The sequence below is a fragment of the Nipponia nippon genome, unplaced genomic scaffold (assembly GCF_047370975.1).
Source record: "Nipponia nippon isolate SJK-2023a ecotype South Korea unplaced genomic scaffold, ASM4737097v1 scaffold_7, whole genome shotgun sequence".
In the NCBI taxonomy this organism is placed as follows: Eukaryota; Metazoa; Chordata; class Aves; order Pelecaniformes; family Threskiornithidae; genus Nipponia; species Nipponia nippon.
The window spans coordinates 12,178,716-12,202,439 of NW_028262391.1; the positions used below are offsets into that span (position 1 = coordinate 12,178,716).

At 47.5% G+C, this 23,724-nt stretch overlaps 2 protein-coding genes across 13 annotated transcripts in view; both read right to left on the reverse strand.

Annotated features, from left to right (window-relative positions):
* Positions 1-12,843, reverse strand: part of ARMC9 (armadillo repeat containing 9) — an 86,174-nt gene extending 73,331 nt beyond the window's left edge. For 9 of the 12 annotated variants that reach the window (XM_087739928.1, XM_087739926.1, XM_087739927.1 and 6 more), the window contains exons 1-5: positions 4,113-4,369; positions 3,907-3,994; positions 2,059-2,184; positions 1,309-1,479; positions 129-284 (exon numbers count right to left, since the gene is read on the reverse strand). In XM_087739928.1, the coding sequence (XP_087596054.1) occupies positions 129-284; positions 1,309-1,479; positions 2,059-2,184; positions 3,907-3,957 (504 nt within the window). In that variant the 5' untranslated portion in view covers positions 3,958-3,994; positions 4,113-4,369. The other 3 variants (XM_087739923.1, XM_087739922.1, XM_087739932.1) reach the window with 3 other exon arrangements.
* Positions 12,844-13,447: 604 nt separating this feature from the next.
* PSMD1 (proteasome 26S subunit, non-ATPase 1) overlaps positions 13,448-23,724 on the reverse strand; it is a 75,427-nt gene continuing 65,150 nt past the window's right edge. Inside the window, exons 20-25 of the mRNA XM_087739078.1 lie at positions 22,494-22,663; positions 20,679-20,771; positions 18,997-19,089; positions 16,520-16,666; positions 14,504-14,658; positions 13,448-13,658 (exon numbers count right to left, since the gene is read on the reverse strand). Coding sequence (XP_087595204.1) covers positions 14,512-14,658; positions 16,520-16,666; positions 18,997-19,089; positions 20,679-20,771; positions 22,494-22,663 — 650 coding nt within the window. The 3' untranslated portion in view covers positions 13,448-13,658; positions 14,504-14,511. The remainder of the gene's footprint in view (positions 13,659-14,503; positions 14,659-16,519; positions 16,667-18,996; positions 19,090-20,678; positions 20,772-22,493; positions 22,664-23,724) is intronic.

A 23,724-nucleotide genomic window follows, 5' to 3' on the forward strand; every position in this document is an offset into this window, starting at 1 on the left:
CATTCTTTTATGATTGTACAGTTTCTGTTAAAGGACACAATAAAAGCAATTGCCAAACTAAACATCATTCAATGACTATCACCCCATGAGAAAATCATAAATGCCATCTCTGCAAAAGAGATACTTACCTGGAAAAGTTCTTTAAATGAAGGATGAACCATGGGGTTTGGAACAAAAGGCAAAGCATAGAAGGGAAGAAACTCTGTAGTCTGGCTCAGTGCAGCTCCTTTTGTTTCCAGGTACGCCTTAAAATGAGAAATCCTTTCCTCAAGTTCAGCTTTGTCCTAGGAAATAAAGCAGCATATTTATTTGGAAAACTACCACTCTGAATGCACCATAAAGCTGGCAAATATAAGCAGAGACCTAAATACATTAATATCAAATTTGAAATCCTAGAATATTCGTTATCTAAAAAGCAACATTTATTTAACTAGAGAGCATTATATCTTGTTTTCACCACTCAAAAAAGAAAATTTAACCCGAGGATGTTATTTGTGTTGTGCAAGTCCAACAAAAGAGGAGAGGGACAATTGCTTTTTGAATGTAAATTATCCCTGCCCACTTCAGGCTAGACTTCTAAAGCACAGTGCCATTTCCACACTCAGGGCAGAGAGGAAACACCTACTTTAGACGTGCTTTATTTCAGTGATAAGTGCAGAACCGTAAAATCCACTCGCCCAGCACCAGGAAGGGGAGCTGGCACACGGAACAGACCAAAAGCTCCTTACAGGCTGGAAAACACACTGAAGGCATCCAAATACTCCTGTAGCAGCTGGCAGATGTAAGGCAGGAGCTATTAAGCCCTGGCTGATCTGGCTGACTCCAGGCTGCTTAAATGTCTCTTCATCATAAAAGTCCCATGTAACTCGTATTTTATTTTATTGCAGCTTGGAAATAAAATTTTCAATATGATATATTGAGCTAGTCAAGATTCAGCTTCCCCATTTTATAAGAAGTGTTTATATTTCAACACATAGCTTCAGTCTAAACTGGAAGCAAAGTAAGTGTTTTAAGAATTTCCTATGGACTACAATTAGAGGTGTGAAAGTATCAGCATGCTGGTATTTTCCAAGTTAAAATACTTCAGGAGCTCCAAGATAAGGATATCTACAAATTCCATCTCTGTACTTCACTATACAAGGGTCTGGTTCAACTAAAACGCAGACCGCGGCCCAAAAACTGAATACATATTCTGGGAATTCTCCTTACTAAACATCCCATCCTCATCAAATGAACGAAATAAATTACAAATAAATGAAGTAAAACAAACAAAAGCAATTTGAAGTTTGACCCGTGAACTAAACTTACAGGCTTTCCCACAGAGTGTTTTAAGAGGTAGGTGGCAAAGTGGATGTGAAGATAGAACTCCAGCTTCTGAGCAACCGGTTCATTGTCCCGGACTGAAGATGAAATATGCTCCTCCCAGAGTTGGAAGAAAACTTTTTGCTCACCATTTTCAAATGCTGTAAGCAAATCTTTCTGCAAATGGGAAAAGGGGAAAACCAAACACGGAAGAGCCACATTTTTTCAACAGTAGGTTAGTGAAGGAAGAATTCAAGTGTCATCTCAACTTTGAATGAAAACTTTTACCCAAGATCTCTCACCATTCAATAACCACCTAAAAATTCTTTCTCTACCTATCTTTAATATCTTTGAGAGCCTGAATTAACCACCAATACAAAAAGTAAAGCCCAAATTTTCAAGCATGTCGATCCGGGAACCCACCTTTACCATAAGGGAAAAATACATGCCTACAGTGTGTGAAAATCAGTCTTATCAATGTACGGCAAGCTAAAAACCTAAAATAGTGTGAACCAAAACCACTGTCTCCAGTTCAAAAGGACTGGAGTTCTGAAAAAAAAACCAAACCAAAACAAAAAAACCCAAAAAACAACAAACAATCCTGCACTGAAAGAAGACTGCTAGCAAACTTCTTCAAATAATCAAGAATCTGTTCAGACAGTTCAGATAATCTCACCACTGTAATAATTCCCACAGTGGTTAGTGGCCTTTATCTGGTTTTAGTATTACTCAAAGTAAGTGTAAATGATGCATTACCTGAACAGGCAAGGCTTTTGAATCTCTTGAGGAAACACCTGCTGGTTTAGGTAGTGGCTTCCCTTTTATTTTACATTCCTTTGTAAATACTTTCACTGTTTCTTCAAATTCAGCAAAATCCAAATACTACAAGACAAAAACATACAGGAACAATATTTTTTTAGATTATTAATGCTTCAGTGAGTGACCCATGAATTGCCAAAATCCTTTAAACCTTCTCTGTAGCAGGGTCCATAAACGCCAAAGGCTGCACAGCAACAAACCAAGAACTGGTACTTCATGTGGTACGAAAATACTGTCTCTCAACTAAATTTCCTCCTGCATCCTAGAGAATAGTACTGACAACCAAGCACATCCTTTCTGAAAGAATGATGCCCCTCATTTAGCCAGTAATTTCATTCAACCAAAGAAGAAAAAGAACTAAAATCCATTAATGCTATACCTTGGTTGAAGAAACAAGTAAATAACTACCTTGCAAATAACATTCTCAGAGGGCAGAATTCTTAAGTGTGACTCTCATCTCCTTAAGAGCAGTCAGACAGCTTGAATTCTAAGCCAGGTCACTCATCTGAAGCTGTGCAAGCCAAATTAATGAACAGCTAATCAAGCATTATTCTTCTGAGAAAGAGATAAACAGCCCTGCCTCTTCCTCCCACAATGTACAGTCGCTATATTACACACAACTTCCCCTCCTTCCCCCATCTCAGGAGTCTTAGTTATTGGTTGCTGAGGCAAGACATCACATTTCATTTTGCAAACTGTATCTGGATACCCAACATTGCCACAGAGAACAAGAATCGTTACTTTCTTCACTGTTGACATAAACAGTAGTACAGTAGTGATTACTTAAATCTCTTTTTATATTTGTTTTCTGAGATCCACAAAAAGATTTAAGTTGTGTATGATTTTGCTGTTTGGTAGACTCTGCAGGCAGAAAGTAACTGTCCAGGCTTTCAACAGACAGCCTGGTGAAAGCTGGGCACAGCGAAGGCTGACCGCTGCTCCTGACCACCTCTCCGCAGCACTGGCATCTGTGGAACCCTGCAGTACGCTGGGTCGCACAAGCACATAAGGCAGGGGGGTTAGGTTTTTGGGTTGGTGCTCACTTAGGGCCCTAAACTAGGCTACCAACACAGTTTCAATCAAAGGGATGAAGCAGTAACATGCAGCAGAGATCACAGTTTGTATTCTTGTTCCAAACCAGAAATATCCCATTTTAGTCAATTTACCCAGAAGGCTGAAGCACAGACCACCAGAGAGACACCCGCCCTTGAAAGTTTGTCTCTCACTGTCCTTTTCACAGGACCGTTTCACACTTTAGAAAATCTTCTGATTACCTCTTATGGGCCATATGGGTAGAGGAGCACCTAGCTGGAAAATCCTGCTTAGGCATTAACCTACGGAGATCAGTGGCCTCAGGACTTCAGCCTAGGCTTTGTCAGCTCTAGGGTTTTTATATGCTTCTATGATTTTATACGCATATGGAGTGAGGTGGCAGCTAAGCAATATTTTAAACATCTCACCATTTTCACAGGTTGGACCTGAGCCCCAAAGCTGTCTGTGGATCTAATTAACTTAACTGTTCCTTTAATGAAAGCCTCATTTGCAATGAACAATAGATAATTCTAGCTTGATTTGATGTTTGACTGCTGGCATTTAACGGACATTGAGCCCTTTGAATCTACAGAGCATGAGAGGAGTCAATATGATTTCAGGGTGTAGCACTTAGCCAGTTAAATAACTCTAGAATTTAGACCACAGTTACAATGCCTGGCTCTGAATACAAATATTATGAAATTTTGCCTTGCTCATTTCAACCAAAAAAAAAAAAAAAAGGAGAAAACCAACCTCTCTCACCAGTCCGAGTAACTCAGCTTCATAAGCTAGAACGTCACCCATCGCTAAGCGTTACTGCTACGTCTCATCGCCGATAAACCTAGAAAATTGTAAAGACGGGGGGTGTTAGCAGGCAGCCCCGCGGTTCGCACAGCCCATTAGCCACCTCATCTCCAAACAAACCGCATGAGGAAGACATCCCCCCTCCCGTAAGGCACCTCCAAAGAAGTTCCGAAGCCGGTCCTCGCCGACCCGAACCGCTGCTCCCGCCAGGCCGCGGGGCGATCACACCGGCTCCTCACACAGCAGCCCGCCCGCGGGTGCAGCACGCCGCCGCCACCGCGCCCCCCAACCCGGGCCGGGGCGCTCCGGCCCCCCCGCCCCCGCTCAGGGCCGAGAGCATGCGGCCCTACCCGCTCCTGAGCCCACCGGAGGGGAGGGAAGCGAGCAAACCCCGAGCGCCACCGGCACCACGGCGGCGCGGCCTACCTGCCCCGCCGCCTCCTGTCGCCTTGGCAACCGCGGCCTCGCTCCCCGTCAGGCCGCGCCCCCTCCCGCCGCACATGATCCCGCTCAGCCAATCCCAGGCGGAGAAGGGCGCGTCACGTGACGGGGGAGGGTTCTCCACGGTGCCGGCGGGCAGCGCCCCCTGGAGCTTCCCCCTGGTTGCGGTGAAGAATCACTTGGCGGTTCCCGCTCTCTGACGTACCGTGAAGAGAGTTTGGCGTCAAGTTCATTTTTTAAAATGATCTACTGTCTTAACACAAATTTTTGTACCCCCTAGCCATCCTTGGGCAGGCCAGAAGTCTTCTAAAAACACACCACGCTGTGTGCTTGTCCATAGGCCCATAGCTTTTGGTTGCACAATTATGTGATTTCTTAATTACAGTCATTACAGCCATCCGGCAGTATTTGCCCCCATCACACCTGCCACTGAGCGCTGCGCTCTCTTGAGGGATGGAAATGCCGGGAGTAATTCCCTTGGCCCAGGCGCCTGCCCCACTTACCCCCCAGCTTGGAAGGTCCGTTTGAAAAAGACGTCGGGCAAAAAAGGCAGAGCCTTGCCGAGGCCGAGCGCTGCGCGACGAGCCTGAATCACAGCCCCAACACAGCCGGGGTGAGGGACGCCAAAACTGGCCCCCTGGGTCGCGCACGCACGGCTCCGGCAGGCACGAGTCCGACGTGTCGTCGCCTCATGGAAGCCTGACCAAAACAAACAGGAGGATTGGCCGAGCCCCTTAGCGAGGCTTTGTCCTGTTTTTAATTAGCAGTGGTGTTGATGAACCTCTCACCATTAACACCAAGTTTCTAGCAAGCATTTGCTAGACACAGCAAAATGACATCGTATCACCAGTGATGTCCTGCCCGGGGTTTCAGTCTCACCCTGTGCAGCCTCGTTTGCCACCATGAACACCTAAGATGACCCATGTCCTCCGCACGTCCCACAACCAGACACAGCACGGCACCATCTTTCTTCCTTTATAAAGCTCCTAAAGCAGGCAGCCAAAACGAAACGCAGAGCTGCCCCACACACATGGATTTTGACCCTAATAACCTCACAAAACCCAAAAGCTAATCTCACCAGCCAGCTCAGAGGCACTGCTCTCCACTGAGACCATTTCCTAGTCAAACCTTAACTTTCTGACATCAGTGTGGGTGAACACAGCTCAGGGTACAGTCTTCCCTTGGCTTGTGATCTAAGGGTATTCTTCTCCTTATGCAATCTAAACAAAAATTGAAGGAACAGGAAAGAAAAAAAAAAATCACCCTTGAACATTCTTGCCAGATCTGAAATTATCAGCCTGATAAGTGAAACTTTGGAAGGAGCGAGGTGATGGGAAGCAGAGTTATGACACATGGTGAGCAGGCACTAATGCTCCATCCATAACCCATGGGAGTTATTTCACCACTGCTCCATGGCCAACCATGGAGATGCTGCCCAGGGGTGAACACCCACCTGCTGGCCAGCACCTGGGATAAGGTCAGGAAGACACAAAGCTTGTGCCTCAAGCCTGAAAAGCAGGACTCCGCTGCCCTGTGTGTCCAAGGGAGACCATTCATTATTGCCTGGGGCATCACCCCAGCTTCATAGTTTAGGTTTTTCTTGGGGCAGATGTCACCACTGCCTCTGCCCGAGGCTGAGCATTCCTGCGGCTGGGCCATCAACTCTGCCAGCTGCAGGTCCCGGGCTGGATCATAACTTGTTGCTTGAATAGAAACAGAAGGCTATTCTCTGTGCCCAAGTGGCAGATTTTGCAGGAAATGTCTTCTTGCAGTAGCCTTTCCAAGTGGTTGCACTGAAAATAAAAGCAAGCAGGCAAGAGAAGAACATTTTTCAAAGCTTAAACATCCTGTTATTTTCTGTGTCAAACTTCAGCTTTTAGTTGCCAAAAAATATTTTGGTCTGGATTTTCAATGAATATTTTGAAGGAGCATTTAGGCAATAAATAAATAAGAAGTCATTTGAGTTTCTAGTTGATGACACGTTGTTGTTGGTTGGGTCGGAGCACAGACTGGCTCCTACTGGGACTGGCTGGGGGGCAGAGGGGTTTGCTTGGAGCAACGTCCTGCACTCGGGCAGGGCACTTGCCCAGCAGTTCAGACGCTGCTCACATACTGAATTACACAGCAGTGCTTCCCCAGGGCCCTCTGCAAGGAAAACCAAGGCAATGGAATTGCAAAACCTCTCTGCTCTCCCCAGCATCGGGCTATCATAAAGCTGCTCTGTCTCCCTCGGATAGGGCTTGTTTAGCTGCTGCTGAGCCTCAAGTTTCACCTTTCCCCACCTCTCCCCAGAAGGATGCGGTCAGCCTGTGCCAGGCTATTTATTTGCGGACCTTTCTTGAGTAATTTCCTGTAACTAAAGGAGAGGCACAACGAAGACTTTGATTTTGTGCCACGGGATGCATGAACTCAGCTCTCCTTGAGATTCAGAAGCCTCTTGGCCTGCTCAGTGCAAAGCAGGGAGGGAGGAGGGACTGACAAAAAAGGTCCCCAAAAAGCTCCTTTCAGCTCCGTTGCAAAATGGTGAAGGAGGCTCCCAGGCACCTTGCAGCCCAGTGTGGAAGGAGCCAGAGCTTTCTTCTCCCAGCGGGACTTTGCAGATGAGGACAGGAGCATCCAGGGCTCAACCTATTGCCCTGAAATGTCAGCCCCCCTGTGTCCCTCAAGTGCCCTCCTGGAGAGGAGACGCTGCTTTCTCCAACCTCCGCAAAACCTTCTTGCCGCTGCCACCACCCTGGTGTGGGCTGGCCAAAGCCCAGCCCAGGCTGAAGGAGGGAGGGAGTCCTCCAGCGCTTTCTCTGCTCCTCCATCCCGACAGATCAGCCCATGGTACCTTTCCAGCTGTGGCAGAGATCCCCCTTCAGAGATCCCTACAGGGACAGAGCTGACAACCAGGAGAGACCAACTGCCTTTGCAGGGCTGGGGGTGCCTCCGTGGGGGATGACGGCAGCTCAGTGCCCCGGGCCCGAACGGGGTCCCAGCTGGGCTTTCTGGCACATGCTCATCTAAGACATGGGTCATTAAGCCCCTATCAAGGCGAACACCAACGCACGAGAGGGCTTGGCTTACAGTAACAGCAAGGCTTTCCAGCCAAAAATGGCAGGGGGCTGGGAGGAGGGAAGAGCTAGAGATGCTCCATTAAAAAAAAATAATATGGAGAAAATAGTGCACAGAAACAGCAGGACAGAGAGCTTCATCGTCAGGAGAAACATCCCCCGTCCCAGCAACAGCCCTAGGGAGCCTCACTGCCTTCACCGCATGGGCACAGCTGTGATGCTGCCACCAACACAGACCGATGGCCATCCGTCCCATGCCACCAACGCAGACCAATGGCCACCTGCTCGATCACTCGGGGACAAATTGCCAAACCTCCAGGCCCACAAGAGGAGCAAGCAGCAGGTTTCATCTATGAATGAGCCCATGAACTCTGCTGTCTGATGCAGATGTTTCCAGCAAATTATTTTCAGCTGCTTCTTGTTCATGCCTGAACCCCAGATTTCATGCTTAAGCTAAATATAAAAAAGATCTCTGGGTGAAGTTAAAGTAAACAGAGAATTTGCCCGGCCCTACAGGAGCTATCTCAGCTTCTCCTCTGGGAGAACAAGGTGGGGAAACAAAAAGTTAATCCATCTTGGTTCTCATTGACATGGAATGGAAAAAAACAACTAAATGGGAGAGCCAGCCTAAAGCTGAGAACAAAGGCACAGCACCAATATTTCAGGTCTTTTTCCTTCACTCTGAAGGGGAAAAAATTGCTCCGCGCTTCATCCCTTGCAGGTTATCTTTGCAGGAACAATGTCCCCATAATTTCTGCTGACAATTAACCTCGCCTGTGCAGCAATTCTTCCCTGGGTCACCAGAGGAGCTATTTATACCCTTGGCCAGGGATGCTGTTGCCACCAAACAACTGCCCTTCCCCTTGGCCAGCCCTGCACCAAGGCAGTGGGCAGCGAGCTCCAGGGTGTCCCCCCATGCACCCTGCCCTGCTCGCCAGGACCTGCTTCACCTGGACCCTCATGGTATAGACCCTCCACCATCCATTTTCTGCACACGCTTTGCACACACAAAGAGACACCAGACATAGGTGTTGCTTAAACGCACACGTGCACACAGGTGTCAGGCAGCAGGGTCCGTCAGACCAAGTGCACAGGGTTGGGACATCTGGCGTTATGGTCTCCAGGACCTCTGATTAGCTGGTTTCCAAAGGACTTGGGCAGAAACGGGATTTATCTCAAGTCACCTCTCTGCAATATGTGGGTAATGATGATTCCCCCACCTGCTGGAAGAGACACCGATGGCTCACCTGAGTACCTGCACAGTACTTCTGAGCAAAAAACAGAGCTTTAGTTGTGCAGCCAATGCCAGGAATTGGAGCACAGACCTCAAAACAAAAGTCCGGACCTGGGCTGCTGCCAGCTGGACTGTTTGCCCACACAGAGCAGGATTTCAGAGGCCAAGTCAAGCCAGTCCTGAGCTGGAGCCCAGCAGCAGGGGCTGGGGCAGCTTCTCCTCCCAAGGCACAGAGTATGGGCCAGCCCAATCCCACCAGTGCTGGAGAAACACACTGAACCAGGTCTGCCAGAACCAGTTATCTTCACTGAGGGAGCAAAGACCCTCACTCCCACGTGAAGCCACTCTGAGGAAAGATCAGCACCCTCGGGTGAAGGCCTTCAGACCCACTGGTCCCACCAGAGGTTGCAAGCAACCACCACCCACCTTGCACAGTCCTGCGATGCCTGTGCTCCCCATCTCCCCCATCCTGCCACTACTGCAGTGTTAAGGTGGGCCCGGAGCTGGGCTGAAAACCCAACCCTGCCAAGAGCAGCAGGCAGGGGGAGCCCGGGGCAGGCTGGGGTTTGGCAGGGATGAGGGTGGGGGACGCTCCAGGATGCAGGGAGATAAATGGCCAACGTCGTCATCATTATCAGCGGTGCCCAACCTTCGTGTGGAATGGCGAGGAGGAAGAGCTTCGCCTGGCCCTGGAAGGAAGGGGAGAGATAGGGAGGGCGGCACCGTGCTGTGATGGGGAGAAGTAGGAGGACGAGACCTTCTGAGTGCCCGCTGGGGCAGAGGAGTGATGCTGGGGGGCTGTCGGCCCCCTCCTCAAAGACCCCTTGCCCTGGGAGCTTTACCTCCGACATCTCCATCTCTGCTTTGGTCCCCAGCACAGTGCCAAGCAGGGGGCTTGTACCTGAGTTAACGAGTGGAAAGGAGAGACTGAAGACATGTCCAGGGCCTCCTGGAGGGACCCTGAGATCTGTCAGAAGCAGCGTGCTTTTGAAGTGATTTATTTCTCAGCAGGGTTAAGGGGGATGAGGCCCATTAGTCAGGAGGGACAGAAGCATGCTTCCTGTCACCTCGGCCTCACCCTCTGGCAAACCCAGGAGCTATAGGTCCAGTTAGCCCCTGGCAGACACCCCAGGGGTGGGTCCCTCCGCAGCATCCCCAGACAAGCCCAAGAGAGCAGCACTTCCTAAGAAATCAGCGCTAATGAGTCACTGTGGCTAAACTACATTATTTAAAGCAGCAGCAAAGCTTTCGGGCTCCCACCATGCCTTCTCCAAACTGGAGATCAGAAAGCCAGCGGTGGCCTCCATCCCCCAAGCACAGCACCGAGACGTTCCCGCAGTTACTGGCCCCATCTGTCCCCAGGGAAACTGGTCAGACACCTTAGCATGGGGGCAGGATCCAGTCCAGGCTTTCCAGAGCCTTCTCTGAGGTTTTCTAGCACCTTTCCAGAAGATTTCTGGATGATTCCTGGCCATTCCCTGGAAGTTTTTCTAGAGGTTTTCTGCCGCATCTCCAGAATGTTACTAGACTCTTTGTAGAGGTTTACTTGAACTCTCCTGGGGCTGTTACAACCTCTTTGTGTGTTTTTTTACAAAGTCACAGGTTGGCCATTTCCAAATTTCCCAAGTGGCATCTTAGCAATTGAGCAAAGCTCAGCACCTCAGCCAAGCACTGGGCAACACCTCAGGTGGTCACAGAGCAGCATCCTCAGCAGCCTGATTAGTAAACTGAAGAAGTATTTAGAGGTTAGAAAAAACATTCACATGTATGGGATCATTCTATAGTCAGGACGTATTGCTTTGTGCCACAAACTCTCAAAAACGCCCCGCAGGAGGGCCTGTTGTCCTTGTGCTGTCTGGAGTCTTTTAAGCAGTGTCCCCTGAGCGAGATGCACGTCTCACCAAGGCACAGGACCAGCACCCTCCCAAGCTGTGGCACGGGCGGAAGAGGTTTATCCTTTACGAACTCACAGGGCCTGAGCACACGCACCTGAGGGGCTGCCCACTGCGCGGGAAGCCGGGTAGGACCTGGACGCTCCACAGTGGATTGGGCTCCGATTGCAGAGCTCAGCTGGGGAAGTCCCCAAAGGGAAGCCCCATCTACTGATACCAAATGCACGAGCAACCAACGAGCTGTTCATTGCATGCACAGCCTTCTCTCCGGAGAGAGGTGCAAACAGGCTGAAACCCCTGGAAGCCACGTAGGGCGCGTACTCCTGCAAAGAGAGGAGCCACTTCTCAATCATCGGCCCTCCAGCGAGAGGTCGATTTGCACTTGCTAGAAAACACTCCTCATGGTTGTTCCTCCCCCCAAGCACCATCCCACCGAGCTGTCCCTTCCCGCTCCCCCCTCAGCTCACAGCAACTCAGATTTGCGGTGTGGCCGTCACCTCTCCTCCTTCACACTGCTCATCCATTTGCTTCGCCCTTTAACCAGCTGCCACTTCTGTCGATGCTCTCCAGCTCCTCTCCCCCCTCCCCTGGACTCCCACCCAGGACATTCTCCCAAGCAGGAAAACGCAGAGCAGCCGGGGGAAAAAGCCGAGACAGCGGACGCTTTTTTGCGCGCACTCTCTCCATGGTGCCAATCCTGAACCACGCAGTTCCCCTGTGTGTTTACATAGTGAAGACAAAACACAGCGAGTGGCAGAACTGGGGAAGTGAGGACAGGCCAATTCCCAGATGTCCCTCCTGGTGTCCCCAGCCTGGCACACATGGCCTTTTTCTTCCACAGCCACCAAAAGCTCCTCTAAAGATCTGACTGCCCAAGTGTAACCTTACCACGTGGCCCCAGAGTAGCAGCTCAGAAATCAGTTTGGGGCTATCTGAGGTTTTTACATTTGCTGGTGCCAAGGCAGCTCTGGGAAACATCACTGCCAGAGGCAGGATTGGTCTTACAGGCACAAGAAAATCATTTAGCACAAGGATCGAGTCTCCTGGACAGTGCCCCAGGCAGTTCATGGCTCAGTGGGAACTGCTCGGTGCGTACAGATTTACACAGCCACACTGAGAACCAAACCTGTAGCAAGCGCCAGGAATATACTGGCTACCCTGAAACATCTGCTACAGTACGAAACAACAAGGCTTGGCAACAAGTCCTGTGAATAGAAGCAGGCTGTTCACAGCTCGGCCAAGGCATCAGTGTACGACTTCAGGTCCTTCTAAGCCAGCTATTCCCAGCATTCCTACTCGGACTCTAGAAATCTCCCAGCAATATCTGGCTGTCTGGCAGGTTGCTGAATGACCTGAAATGATTTATTCTTTTCTCCTCCCAATGTCCTCCCCTCGACATGGTATTTTGTAAGATGACACAAGGCATAACTAACAAATTACCAGAAAAACACCACATACCACACTGGTTGGCATCAGCAGAACATGCAGGAGTACGGGATACAGGTGCCCATTCCCAGGAAAGGGATTCCAGCACCAGAAAGACTCACATAATGTACATTTGTCCAGCTTCTGTTTCTTGCACCGCAATACCAGGTCTCATTTTGAATGACCATTGGGATTGGAGCAGCGATTCCCTCTTTGTTTCCATTTTCACTGGCAGTAACGTTGTCTGTAGCCATTTCAGGTTCATTCTTGGCTCTGCTCCATGGGAGAACAGATCTGGATCACGCCGAGAACTGCGAGCTCTGACCAGCACCCTTACTGAGACAGCATTTCAACTTCAGGAACTTCTGACTGAAGGCTAGGACTCAAAATTGGCTTTCAGTCCCATACCTCTGCTCCGTACTGCTTAAGCTCTGCAGAGAACAAAGGCAGACTATTCTATTGCTATAAAAACATTCACCAGAATAAACCATCTGCTGGAAAAGCTCCCAGGCACTACATACAACATTTGTCTTCCATTACCACCGACGCACATGAGCTTGTGGTATGTTCACATGGAGCAAAACATTCCCAACATACATACAATAAAAACCTCATTCCATTTAAGCGGTGTTTCAAATGATGGAGCTTCCCCCAGCATTTGGCTTACAGCTGCCCAGAGCCGCGATCTCTGGCTCACCGGTGACAAACCCTTCGAAGCGTTACAGCCCAACAGGTGGAGGGCCGGCTGGGCCGACAGCGAGCGGCCGAGCTGCATTCTTTCCTTCTGACTGCTGCTCATTCCATACCCCTGACTGTAAATCCCACCTTGGCTAACGATGCACAGCAGCGCAACAACTTGCATGTCTGGATTCACCCCATCCAGGCCTGTAATGTGCTTCTAGCTGCCTGCTCACATCAGCTATTATGCTCATATTTGGTGAGCGCAGTGAAAGCATTCGGGGGGGGGGGGGGGGGGGGGGGAAGGATTCTGTGAAACAAAGAGAAACATGCCCCATTTCCCCATCACTAACACTCAGAGCCCTTCTGCCGGCCCCAGTCACACGAATACCAGGATGAGCAAGGGGGAAGATCAGTGCAAAGTCGGTACACCACAGAGGTAATTTGGAAGCAGACCTCCTCTGGACAGCTGCTGGCAAGTAGAGACCTGCCCTCGCTGCAGCATCAGAGCTACGGCTGGGCCAGGCTGGAGCTGGTGACGTACTCAGCCTAAACGAGCACTAGAGAAAGAGATGTGCACAGATCCTGACAACTCTACAGAAGAGCAAAGTCAGTCGAGCTTTGCTGGAGGAAGATGCACGACCTGGGTCTAGTTTTTAAAATTTGGGGAGAGCGGAAAAGAAGGTTGTTAGGCTTCCTTTTTGTTTGTTGGTTTTTGTTGGGTTTTTTTGTTTGTTTGTTTTTAAAGCAGCAAGTTTTCTGTCAAGAGTTTTTAATATATTTATTTGAAAACAAGGTTTTGTGAAAGAGTACACTAAATAGCATATATCTGTTCTTCAGCCATAAAACACGGACTATCAGCTTTAGCTCAGCACAGATTGGGGCTGCATGCACTGAACAGCAGATCTCGAGAGGAAGGTCTTCATGCCTGTCTTTCTGATATCAAGCATAGTGTCTTCTTTAGAGGACATGATCCTGGGGAAGGGGAGAGAGAAACCAGAAAAGCAAATGTATTTAACTAAAGCTTCTTGTGGTTGGCCCCACACACTCACCCAAGCCTGCCACTGACGCAGCATTTACAGTTTTTAGCAAGGAGTTTGTTTTCCTGCCCATCCACCAATTCAAGTGCATAATCTTTGCTCTTTGGAGCACTGGGACATGCCAGCCCATATTTGGAAATAAAGCAACCGGGTTTCTGCCTCTCAGTGAGAAACTTGCACATCAGTTCAGGCATTTTAATGGAGGAACCTGAGAACTGCACATTTCATTCCCTGGAACAGATCTACAAGTATCTTTATGTCGGGCTTAGAGAGCACCACAGAGCCCACAACTGGAGTGTCTTTAAATTCTGCTAAGAACTGCTGGGAAGACAAGACAACCCCAGAAAGCAGACTAGTCGTTCTCTTTCAACCAATCCTGCCACACTGAGGTCAAGTAGATGACAGCTTCATTATATAAACCACTTGCCCCTCTGGGACCGGCTTTCATGAGCTGGTTATTCCCAGCTCAGCTGTTGCCTGTGACCCCATGCACTGCTCTAACTCTGCCCAGCGAGGCTCTACTCAAGAGCAGCCAAGCCTGCGAGATTAGAGACCAGATTCAGTACGCCTGGGTCAGGCCTGATCTGGAAGAGTGGACTTCTCTTTTATTGCTGCCAAACTCTTCAAATGTTTCTGAACCTGGCATGTTTCTGAACCTGGCACAGAAGCCATCAAAGAGCTAAAAGAAGAGTGCTGGGTGGTGGTAACTGCTTCAGTTGATCCAAAGAGGCTTTTCCTTCATTGGGATTAATAAAGATGACTCTGTGCACTGCACTGTACCTCAGGTCTTAATCATCAATGTACTCAAAGGGCTCTGGTGGTTCAGGTTCCTGCTCCTCTTCCTCGATCTTCGGACCGTGAGCTGCCACAGGTTCAACCAGCTCCTCCATATCCTCACTGGTGTCCTTCAGAATGATGATGCCTCCGATGGAAAGCTGCAAGACAAGTGCAGTGACCATTAGAGCTGCTTGCCTCGGCCTCGTGGTAGAGTGTTTGTGGCCACAGCGTTTATCCTAGGCCATATGAGACACCTCAGCAGGAATGAGTTTCAGAGAGCAAAGTGTCTGCCACTCACTTGGATCCCTGTTTGATAAGGGAATGGAGCAGACAGAGCCTATCCAGGCTACCTTTTGTATTTCCACTATCTAAGTCTCAGTTCGATAGAAAACAGCATCTGGATTCACAGCTTCACCCCAGTCCCAGTCTGGGGCTTTCCACATGAAAACTAATTGAACCATAATTACTTTATAAGGCTCATCTTTTCAGGGCAACAAAGCTCAGTGAAGCCTCTCTGTGAAGCTGCCTCCCAGGAGGCTATCAGAAACAGAGACTAATCTGATCACCAGCTTCCACCGACTGAGGAATCCTATTAGCAGAACCTCGTAAAAACAAAGGGGAATTAATTACAAAGATCACAACCAAACATCCTTGCAGGCTGAAGCAATTCTGTGCGTCTCCAGGACTGAAACACAAGGTGCGAAGAGGCAGTGCTGCGTCATGCCTGGCTGGGATCAGGGCTTTGATCACAGCAGGATTCCAGGCTATAAACAGCATTTCAAAGATGCCTTTTACTCTGGCATTCCCCAAAGCAGAGCACAAGTCCAGAACAGCTCCATTTTGAGAGCCTCCTTGGCTACACACCCTAATCCCAGCAAAAGCTGCACAGTTCTGTTCTCTTCAAAACCTATTTATGGGGGTTTAAGGCAAGAAACTGCACTCCCCTCACCAAGGACTCTGCTTCTTTTGAAACTGAAGCAAACAGCTACATATGTCCACATTTCAGCTGCATGAGTGGACACTTACTGGACCACATAGCAGATCTTCCCAATCCAAATACCAGTTGGGTCACCTCCTCTCTTTAAAGGGTAGAAAATGAAAAATTCTTCCACAGCTAAAGAGAGACGTTTCAAAAAGGGGACGATGCACAGAGAATTCCCATGTGCTGATGGAATTCCAGAAAATCTATTTATTAAAAACACGACTATTTTCCTGGAAAAAATATTACTACTTCTGAACACTGTTTTTCCATGCATAATCCTGCAAAAGGGGGAAGTCAAGGGTGTTACTTGTTGAACAAAAATAAAGGTCAGAAGAATTTGACTCAGGAGATTTAGAGGTCAGGAGTGAGCTTATTAGCTTTGCAATATGTTTGAGCATCTCACAGAAAAGTTAGTTACTCCTTGGGCTTAATGCTAAAAGATCTTTTTCATTCTCCATCTGACAATCACATGCTATCTCTTCTCTATGTTAACAGAAGATGAAGGCACTTTTCTAAGGTCAGGTGCAACTGAATAGGAAATCTGTTTAATGGAAAAAACCCCTCCATTTAGGTATAAATGCCACTGCAGGACAATAAAGCTCCAGCACAGGTCCTCATGTATTTCACTGCTTTGACAATGAGCCTGTACAACTTCTCAGCCCATTGTAAAGATCATGGCTCAGTCTTTGTGTCCCCATCAACGTCATTAATACACAGACTATGCCCAATTCGTTTCCACGTTGCAGCATTTGACGTATGTAGAAGAAGAAAGGAAAATAAAGCAGCATTAGCATGGTGAAAAGGCTTGCAGCAGCTCTGGCTTTGCCCCCACTAGAACTGCATGTGATCATCTGGAGAGAGGAACATTAAAAAGCAAATAAGACAACAGTGAAGTTGCAAGTCTCTGTAACACATAACAGTGATGTACCAGCTGTGAGTGGCATTCTCACGTACACACAGAACTTCTGGGTCCTTATGCACAAGCCCAGCACCGGGAACGCTCTGTCAAGCACACGGACTAGGAAGGTGACACTTACTGGTTTGAAAGGCTGATATCGGCAGCTCTCTGTCATAGTGAGGACTTTGAGCTGAGCAGGCATGACTCTGGCTGGGTTGTCCAGAAGCTGGAAGTTGGGTTCAGGCTCTTTTTTCTTTTCTTTTTCATCCTTCTTTTCAGTCTCATCCTGTGGAAGGGGAGGAGAACATCGACATGATTTTAACAGTAGTCTCTAGCCCTTTCACAATTCAGGAGGGTAAGGTACAACCTGCTACTCTCAACACAGGCAGCAATTCCAGAGCATGGTGAGACGCCATACTCCTGCTGAGGAACAAGCTAACACATCTCTATCAGCTCGCACAGGCAATGCCAATGTGGACTGAAGTACTCTCATCACGCGATGAGAGCTCTCAACTGCAGGTGAAATTAAGTTCAACAAGAGGTGGCAGTGGAACAGTTTATCTCTAGCTTCCCTTTCTAATACTTCCTCTGTAAACTCATCACTTTTTATTCACAACTGGGGATTCTTTAATATCATTACTAAGCACATGAAAATTGCCAAAAGCTGCCCTTGTATTTTCGCAGCTATACAGCCGTCACTGACAGCAGCTCAACCAAAATGACTCGACCTCAGAGACTCCCTAGGGAATTGCAGTTAAACCCTCCTTTACTAATGACTCAGCAGCTGGAGGCAAAAGCTCAGAAGGAAAAAACACAGCGATCCTTTACATACTTAAGAACATGGATCATGTTTTCCCTCTTGCTTGGGAACATCTGAGTTGCAAATAAAAAAGGACTGCAGAAAAGATGGGAACAGCCAGTAGGAAATGATCAGGAACACCACCAAATGCACGGCACGTCCTGTAACAGCAGGCAGGACTTTCTCTGGCACAGTGACTGCTCGTCGCTGTGCAGATCTCTTGGAAGCTACAGATTACTAGTCATATAACAGGCATAAAAGAAAAACAGGAAAGCAATTATACCTCTAAAACGTTAGGACAATGGCAAAACACTCGACTCAAACACAGCAGGTGGCAGCAAGCTGCCTTTTTACTATCCTCGTTTTTCTGCTCAATTCAGCCAAGAAAACTTTTCAGACATCTGGAGCATACACATGCACGATATGCGAATCCCTTCTAATATATTGCTTCCTCTCAACACCTGTACTTAACTGTAAGTTGTAGCAGTTTTAGAAGAAACATGCATCTGTTCAGCACATTTTGCTCAGTATATAGTGCTGGAAGAATAACTCAAAGAAAAGGCAATGTTTGATGACATGATAAAGGAGCAAAAAGACAAAAAACATTCTACCTTGCACGCATGAGACGATTCATTTTCTCAGCCAACTGTACAAAGCTCAGTGCCTACAACATGGCCACATTTAAGTAGGTCTCGGAAGGTTATTTTACACATATATCTTTGGTCTTACGCCACACTCCCTTCACATACCATTTGTGTGTTTCTTTTTAAAATTAGAGAGGCAAAAAGTTCTGTGACCATGTTGCTTTTCTCACACGGATGTTAAAGGGGAATCAGAAAGGTTTCTACTGAGCTTGTCAACGTAACTCAGCTTACGGTCAGCTTACAGTTGTTCTTGGCATATTTGCATCTATTAGCAGAGTACAAAAGGAAAGGTTCTTTGTCAGGGTACAGCAAGAATTTTAGCTGCCATATGGTTTCCGAACTACAGCAACCACCAAGAATTCATTATCCAGCCATTTCTCTCTCCCTCAGCTTGCCCCAGGATGACACATTATTCACAGATGATGATGACAAGTTCCAGCGTCAGGTCTATGAGCTGAAAGAAATCATCAGAGGACCAAAGGAATCACCATAACTACTGAGCAGCGTACGGATCCTGTGCTCAAAGCTCAGCTGGTTCGGAGCTGGGTGTGGATAAACACTTGGCATTTTGATAGATGGGCAAAGCACGTAAGAGATTGCTGCCAAAAAGGTGAACATTTCCGAATAGGGGGTTAAGCATGTGCAAAACCAGGAAGTTTAAACTCTTCAGTGCTCTTAACTGAATTAGACACCACCAAGCAACTGCTACAACATTGAGTCCTTTTAAAAAGGTCAGAGGTACCACGGACATGAAATTACTAAGACTTTTTCCACATTAATAAGAAAAGTACATGGATGAGAGATACAGTTCCCTTGGTCTAGAAACAGCAGGCAATGAAATAATGCACAAAAGGTTCACGCAGTTAAAAGCACATAAATTTGTCAAAACACGCCTTTAAGGAAGTCAGTTACTTAACAATATTGAGGAAGATTTATTTCTCAGAAATAACGGATTCATAAATACCACCTCTTGCCTTTAACAGCGCGCACACATACACAGAGCGAAGATGCTAACCAGTGTATGCAGCACACTGAAACGTGTCTTAATGCTTTGCTCAGAACTAACACAGGTGGCAGGCGGGACAGTGTTAAGTGGGTGCCAGCATTCACGACACGCCTTCCACATTTATAAGGGGGGGAGGAAGACATTTAAGTTTCAATGTTTGCACCCACCACTTCCATCTTCTCCTCTTCCTTCTTCTCTTTCTCCTTCTCCTTTTCCTTCTTCTTGGCTTTAGCAGTGATGGACAGCACAGCAGTGGAAACCTGGATATGTCAACAGAGGGGGCATTCAGTGTGACCGCAACACTGCACGCTGTGCTTCAGCTCCCCAGGCAGGGGAGCAAAGGGAAATCAATGTTAGGTCAGTTCTCGGTGTAGGTGTCAGTAAGATCAATTCTACTTCCTACCCACTGGTCTGTTTAAGAGACAAATACACCACCATCAAAGCAAATAAATGGCACAGACGGGACAAATAAATGCCATGAATGCAGACTGGGTCCCACCACATATGCAGAAGGAGAGCAAACTTCCTAATTTAGAAACTAATCATTACTGTCTGGGTCTCTATATGAGAGGTTTCTTTATTTTTAACAGAGCAACAAACAGAATTCTTGTTACAGGAAAACCTGTTGCCAGATTCTCCAAAGTAGAGAAACATGTATATAGATACTCTTCAGAATGACCTACAGCTGTTCCACTGTCCTAATCAGACAGCTGTGCTTCTCATTGATCTAAAGAAGTGGATACGCAAAATGCCCTATGGAGGAGCGCTCAGGAGGCTTTGGCACTCCTGAGCCAGAAAGTACCCAGAAGCAACACTCAAATACAAGAATTCAGCACAGCTCCCTTCCAGTGAGCACATCTCTCTATCCACAGCAACTGTCTCTCTAAGGCAGTAACTTTCTGAGAGGGACAGGGATCAGCTGCATTTGTCACATTGCCGGTGAGGCTTTCTAGGCTAAATGTGGGCTCTTGGCACATTTTAATTTTGGCCAGGGAAGTTTAAAAGAGAAAGAATTTGTCCAATTCCCATCCTATCCCAAAGGCGAGAAAGCAGCTATGAGCAGCGAGCTTTTTCTTTCATCAGAGTTCATTTCTGGGTTCCTTGGTGGCTCAGACACCTTTCCCGCCCAGTATTCAATCTGGTAAAATGTTTTACAGTTTTCACACAATGTCATTCATTCATCAGCACGATGTGCCTGAGGTCTCTACTGCTGCAATTGCTCCCTAAGGGCTGCTCTGCCTGCTGCTGTGGTCTGCTCAACAGCTTTTACCATCTTACGCCAGGAAACAAATTGCTTCCACTATTGTCCCGCTTGTCATCCCACAGGTCTCATCTCTTCCTTTTCAATACCTAGATGTTCTCAGTTCCAACACTTACCTTTTTGCAATCCACAGGCCTGACAGCTATTATTCTAGCACATGGGCCTGCTGCCCTGAGCACCGGTACACTTCTGTCCTTCCATATGGGACTATTTGAGAAGCATCCCACCTAATATTCTCAATGTTTGTACTGCAGTAGCATTTTGAAGCCCAAGTCATGAACAAGGACCCCGTTGTGCTTGGTGCTACACAAAGATGATACACACGTACAAATCAGTAGGGCATGGAAAACAGTTTTATTAATCAATGCTTCTGCTTGACCACTGGAGACAAGGGAGGTTCCAGTGACTCAGTAGCACAGCAGTTGTCCCAGGCACAGCAGGAAAAAATAACTAGAATGCTCTTTCAGAGAGCGCCTGCCAATTTTTCTTTCGCTCTTTAGATTCCCTGTTAGTGCCATCAAAGTCAACGTTTATACTAGGAGGGAAAAAGGGGTTAGTCTTTACAACAGAGAAAGCTAGCCCAAATACCTTTTCTTTCTCCTTTTCCTTTGGTACCTCAAGAGGTGGGGGGTAGGCAAATGTGGACGGCTTACAGTTGGACTTGTACTGGACTTTTGGCATCTAAGATAAACAGTTAAAAATATTGTTAGAGATGAGAAAAGCGGGGGGGGGGAGGGGGGGAAATCCACAGCAAAATAATTACTTTAGCTTAATTTTCCTTCCAGCAGAGACAAACACAGATCCTCTAAAGAATACAAGCTTCCCCTTCTCCCCTTCCGGAAGCTGAGAAACTGTTATCAGTGGCAACAGTTCAACTAGAACAATGTTATTTAATTATTCAATAATTTGACTCTGGCAAGCTCTCCTAGCCTTCTCCATACACTCCACGCTATTCACACCATGCTCTGTTCTCATTGTTTTGAAGCTTTTGTGGTTTTGATGTTGTTGCTGTGCCTGCTCGTATTAACACAAAATTGGTTTAAGATCTAAGTGAAGATCTGCTCTGTCAATGCACGCTAGGGCAAACCAAGCACCGCCTGACATCACCTCCTGCAAAAGGACAGTACATTTTGGGGGTGGGTTACCAATGTCACATAATCTCTTATTCTTGGCTACTTAAGCAAGGGCAGAAAGCATCTTTTGACAGCCAATCCAAATTCTTAAACTGAATTCATTTCTGCAGTATCTCAGCTCTCTTCCTTTACAACATCACGGAGCAACGACAGAAGAGGGACTGCTCTGAGGAAGCAAGGCGGGTGTGGTGCAGCCCATAACATACATCCAGCCTGTAGCCGGCTTTAGTATGCAAGCCAAGTTACACAACATAACTTCACCTACAGCCGTTTGGGATCTCTGGAAACTCTAAGGGATGGGGAGAGGGAGTCAAAATGGCAGTACAGCCAAGCAGCCAAAAAGGTGCTGAGCCTGTCACCACCGGGGAGGTGCAGAGACAAGTAGCAATGCAAGCCCTGTGAACTATTCAGGATGGGCTGGGGGGGAAGGCATTTTCATGCAAACCTCTCTTCAAACAGAGTGAGAATTTTGAGCTGTGTGTAGATTGACTTGATGCTCAGCCCGAGACAGGTGGAGAAGAGCAACCTAGAGCCCAAAGGTTTTGGTCCAGGGGGTGCAATGCAGCGAGCTGGCTCAGTCCCACAGAGGGACTCCGAGCAGCCCAGCCCTATGCATGCTCTGTGCATCGCAGAATAAGTCTGCAGCAATGACAGGAGGGAGCTGCACACCCCTGCGCCGCCACATTCAGAAGTTTTTTTGTGGAAGTTACTAGCTCAGTTCTTCAGCACAGGCGACCCAGCATGGTTACACAGCTTGCAGGGGCCACGCCACAGCCGATCAGCTGGAAGAACAGATGCATAAGAAAAGTGCAGTACCCATGACTGCTCGGTTGAATGTTTACTCCACAAGGAATCCATACAAATCCTGTTTTCCCACTGCTAGTTTTCCTAGGGGAGAACATCAGATAATTTATAGGGGGGTGGGGGGGGTGGGGGCGACACTTTTTTTTTTTTTTTTTAAATAACCTTGACCTTCTGGAGTGATAACGAGGTGGTCTCTGCCCACATAAACTGACTAGAGTTCCCTTCTTTGTAAGCTACTTTGAAGTAAAGGGGTCAAAGTCTGCTCTTTACATTTTTCCTGTCCCTATTCCCACCACCAGTTCTGCAATTTAAGCCTGCTTTTCAGACTTCTTCCAGTTAGCGCCTTTTCTGGCACAAACAAGCTGGAGACATGCAAAGAAAACCAACAAATCCATGCACACCCCTCCCAGACCACTTAAGTCTTCCAAGCAGCTATCAGCACCTCTTCTCTCTGCTCATTACGTACCTTAAGATCCTTGTTAAGGCCAATAACACAGGTTGGGGTAAAAGCCAGCGACAAGAAGTGTGACAGGGGGAACCAGAACCAGAACTGGGTGAAGACCAGAACCCCCACCACGGAAGGCATGTGAGTATGTCCCGTCCTCGACTGTAGCGAAATAGTTACGTTATGGCCCCCTGTAAGGAATCATAAATGAAATAAGTTTGTTAATGCATTCCTGGGTACTCCACAAAGACACCCAAGCGATGCATCTCTAAACCAGCTGCTGTGAAGCCCCACAGTGTGGTCAGCTCTCTCCTCTGGAATACACCTCCCTCCTTCACTGTGATCCCAGCTTACACGGCAAAACAGACGGGCAGCGTAACAACCAAACCGCTCTACTTGTTAGATATTTCCCAAACACAATCAATGAATACAGCCCTTCCGTGCCCATTTTGCCACGATACAGGTTAAACAGAAGTACAATTCAGAAGGCAGGGAGAGGGGGAGAAAAAGGCAAGCCTTTGCCATAAGCAGGTTCAAAACATAGCATATAGGTGATCCACAAGACAAGACTCACAAGGAAAACAGTGCATATAAAGCACCGCATACAGAAACTTTTCTTTCTGTGGCTGCCTCTCTGAACTGTCAGTTATTCAGAAGAAATATGCCTAGGTTTTTATCCTACACCATCTCAGTAGAAAAAAATGTAAACAGCAGCAACTTCAGAAGTTGCTTCTTGAGGTTATCAATCTAAGCAGCAAAGAGACAAGCTCCTGCAGTCTTTGCAGCAAAATTACATCTCTGCCAGACAACCAAGTCATAGCTTTGTTCTTGCAAAGCAGAGACCAAAACAACTCCATATGTTGATGTAGTGCAGAAACATCCAGCTAGAAACCAAACTGAAAGACTGGGTTTGCAGACAGAGTGAGAAAGTGTGAATCTGATCTTTGGTCTTCTGATGAACACAGTGAATTGAGTTGAAGAGGGCACCAGGCAAGTCCATTGCTGCTGACAAGACCAGGTGCAGGGAGGTTAACTTTGTTAAAATACAAACGCCACTCGTTGCAAACTTGGGGTGTTTTATAGCTGAAAATCCCAAACCGGAGTAGCATTCCTCTGCCTTGCACAAACGGCCACCTCGATAGGGCCAGGCAGCAATGGAGCTGTCTGAGTCTTAAACACAAGCAAAATTAATTTTTGCTGCCAAAACTAATGAAAGCCCTGAATGAAGCAGTAATCTCATCTTGGGTATCCT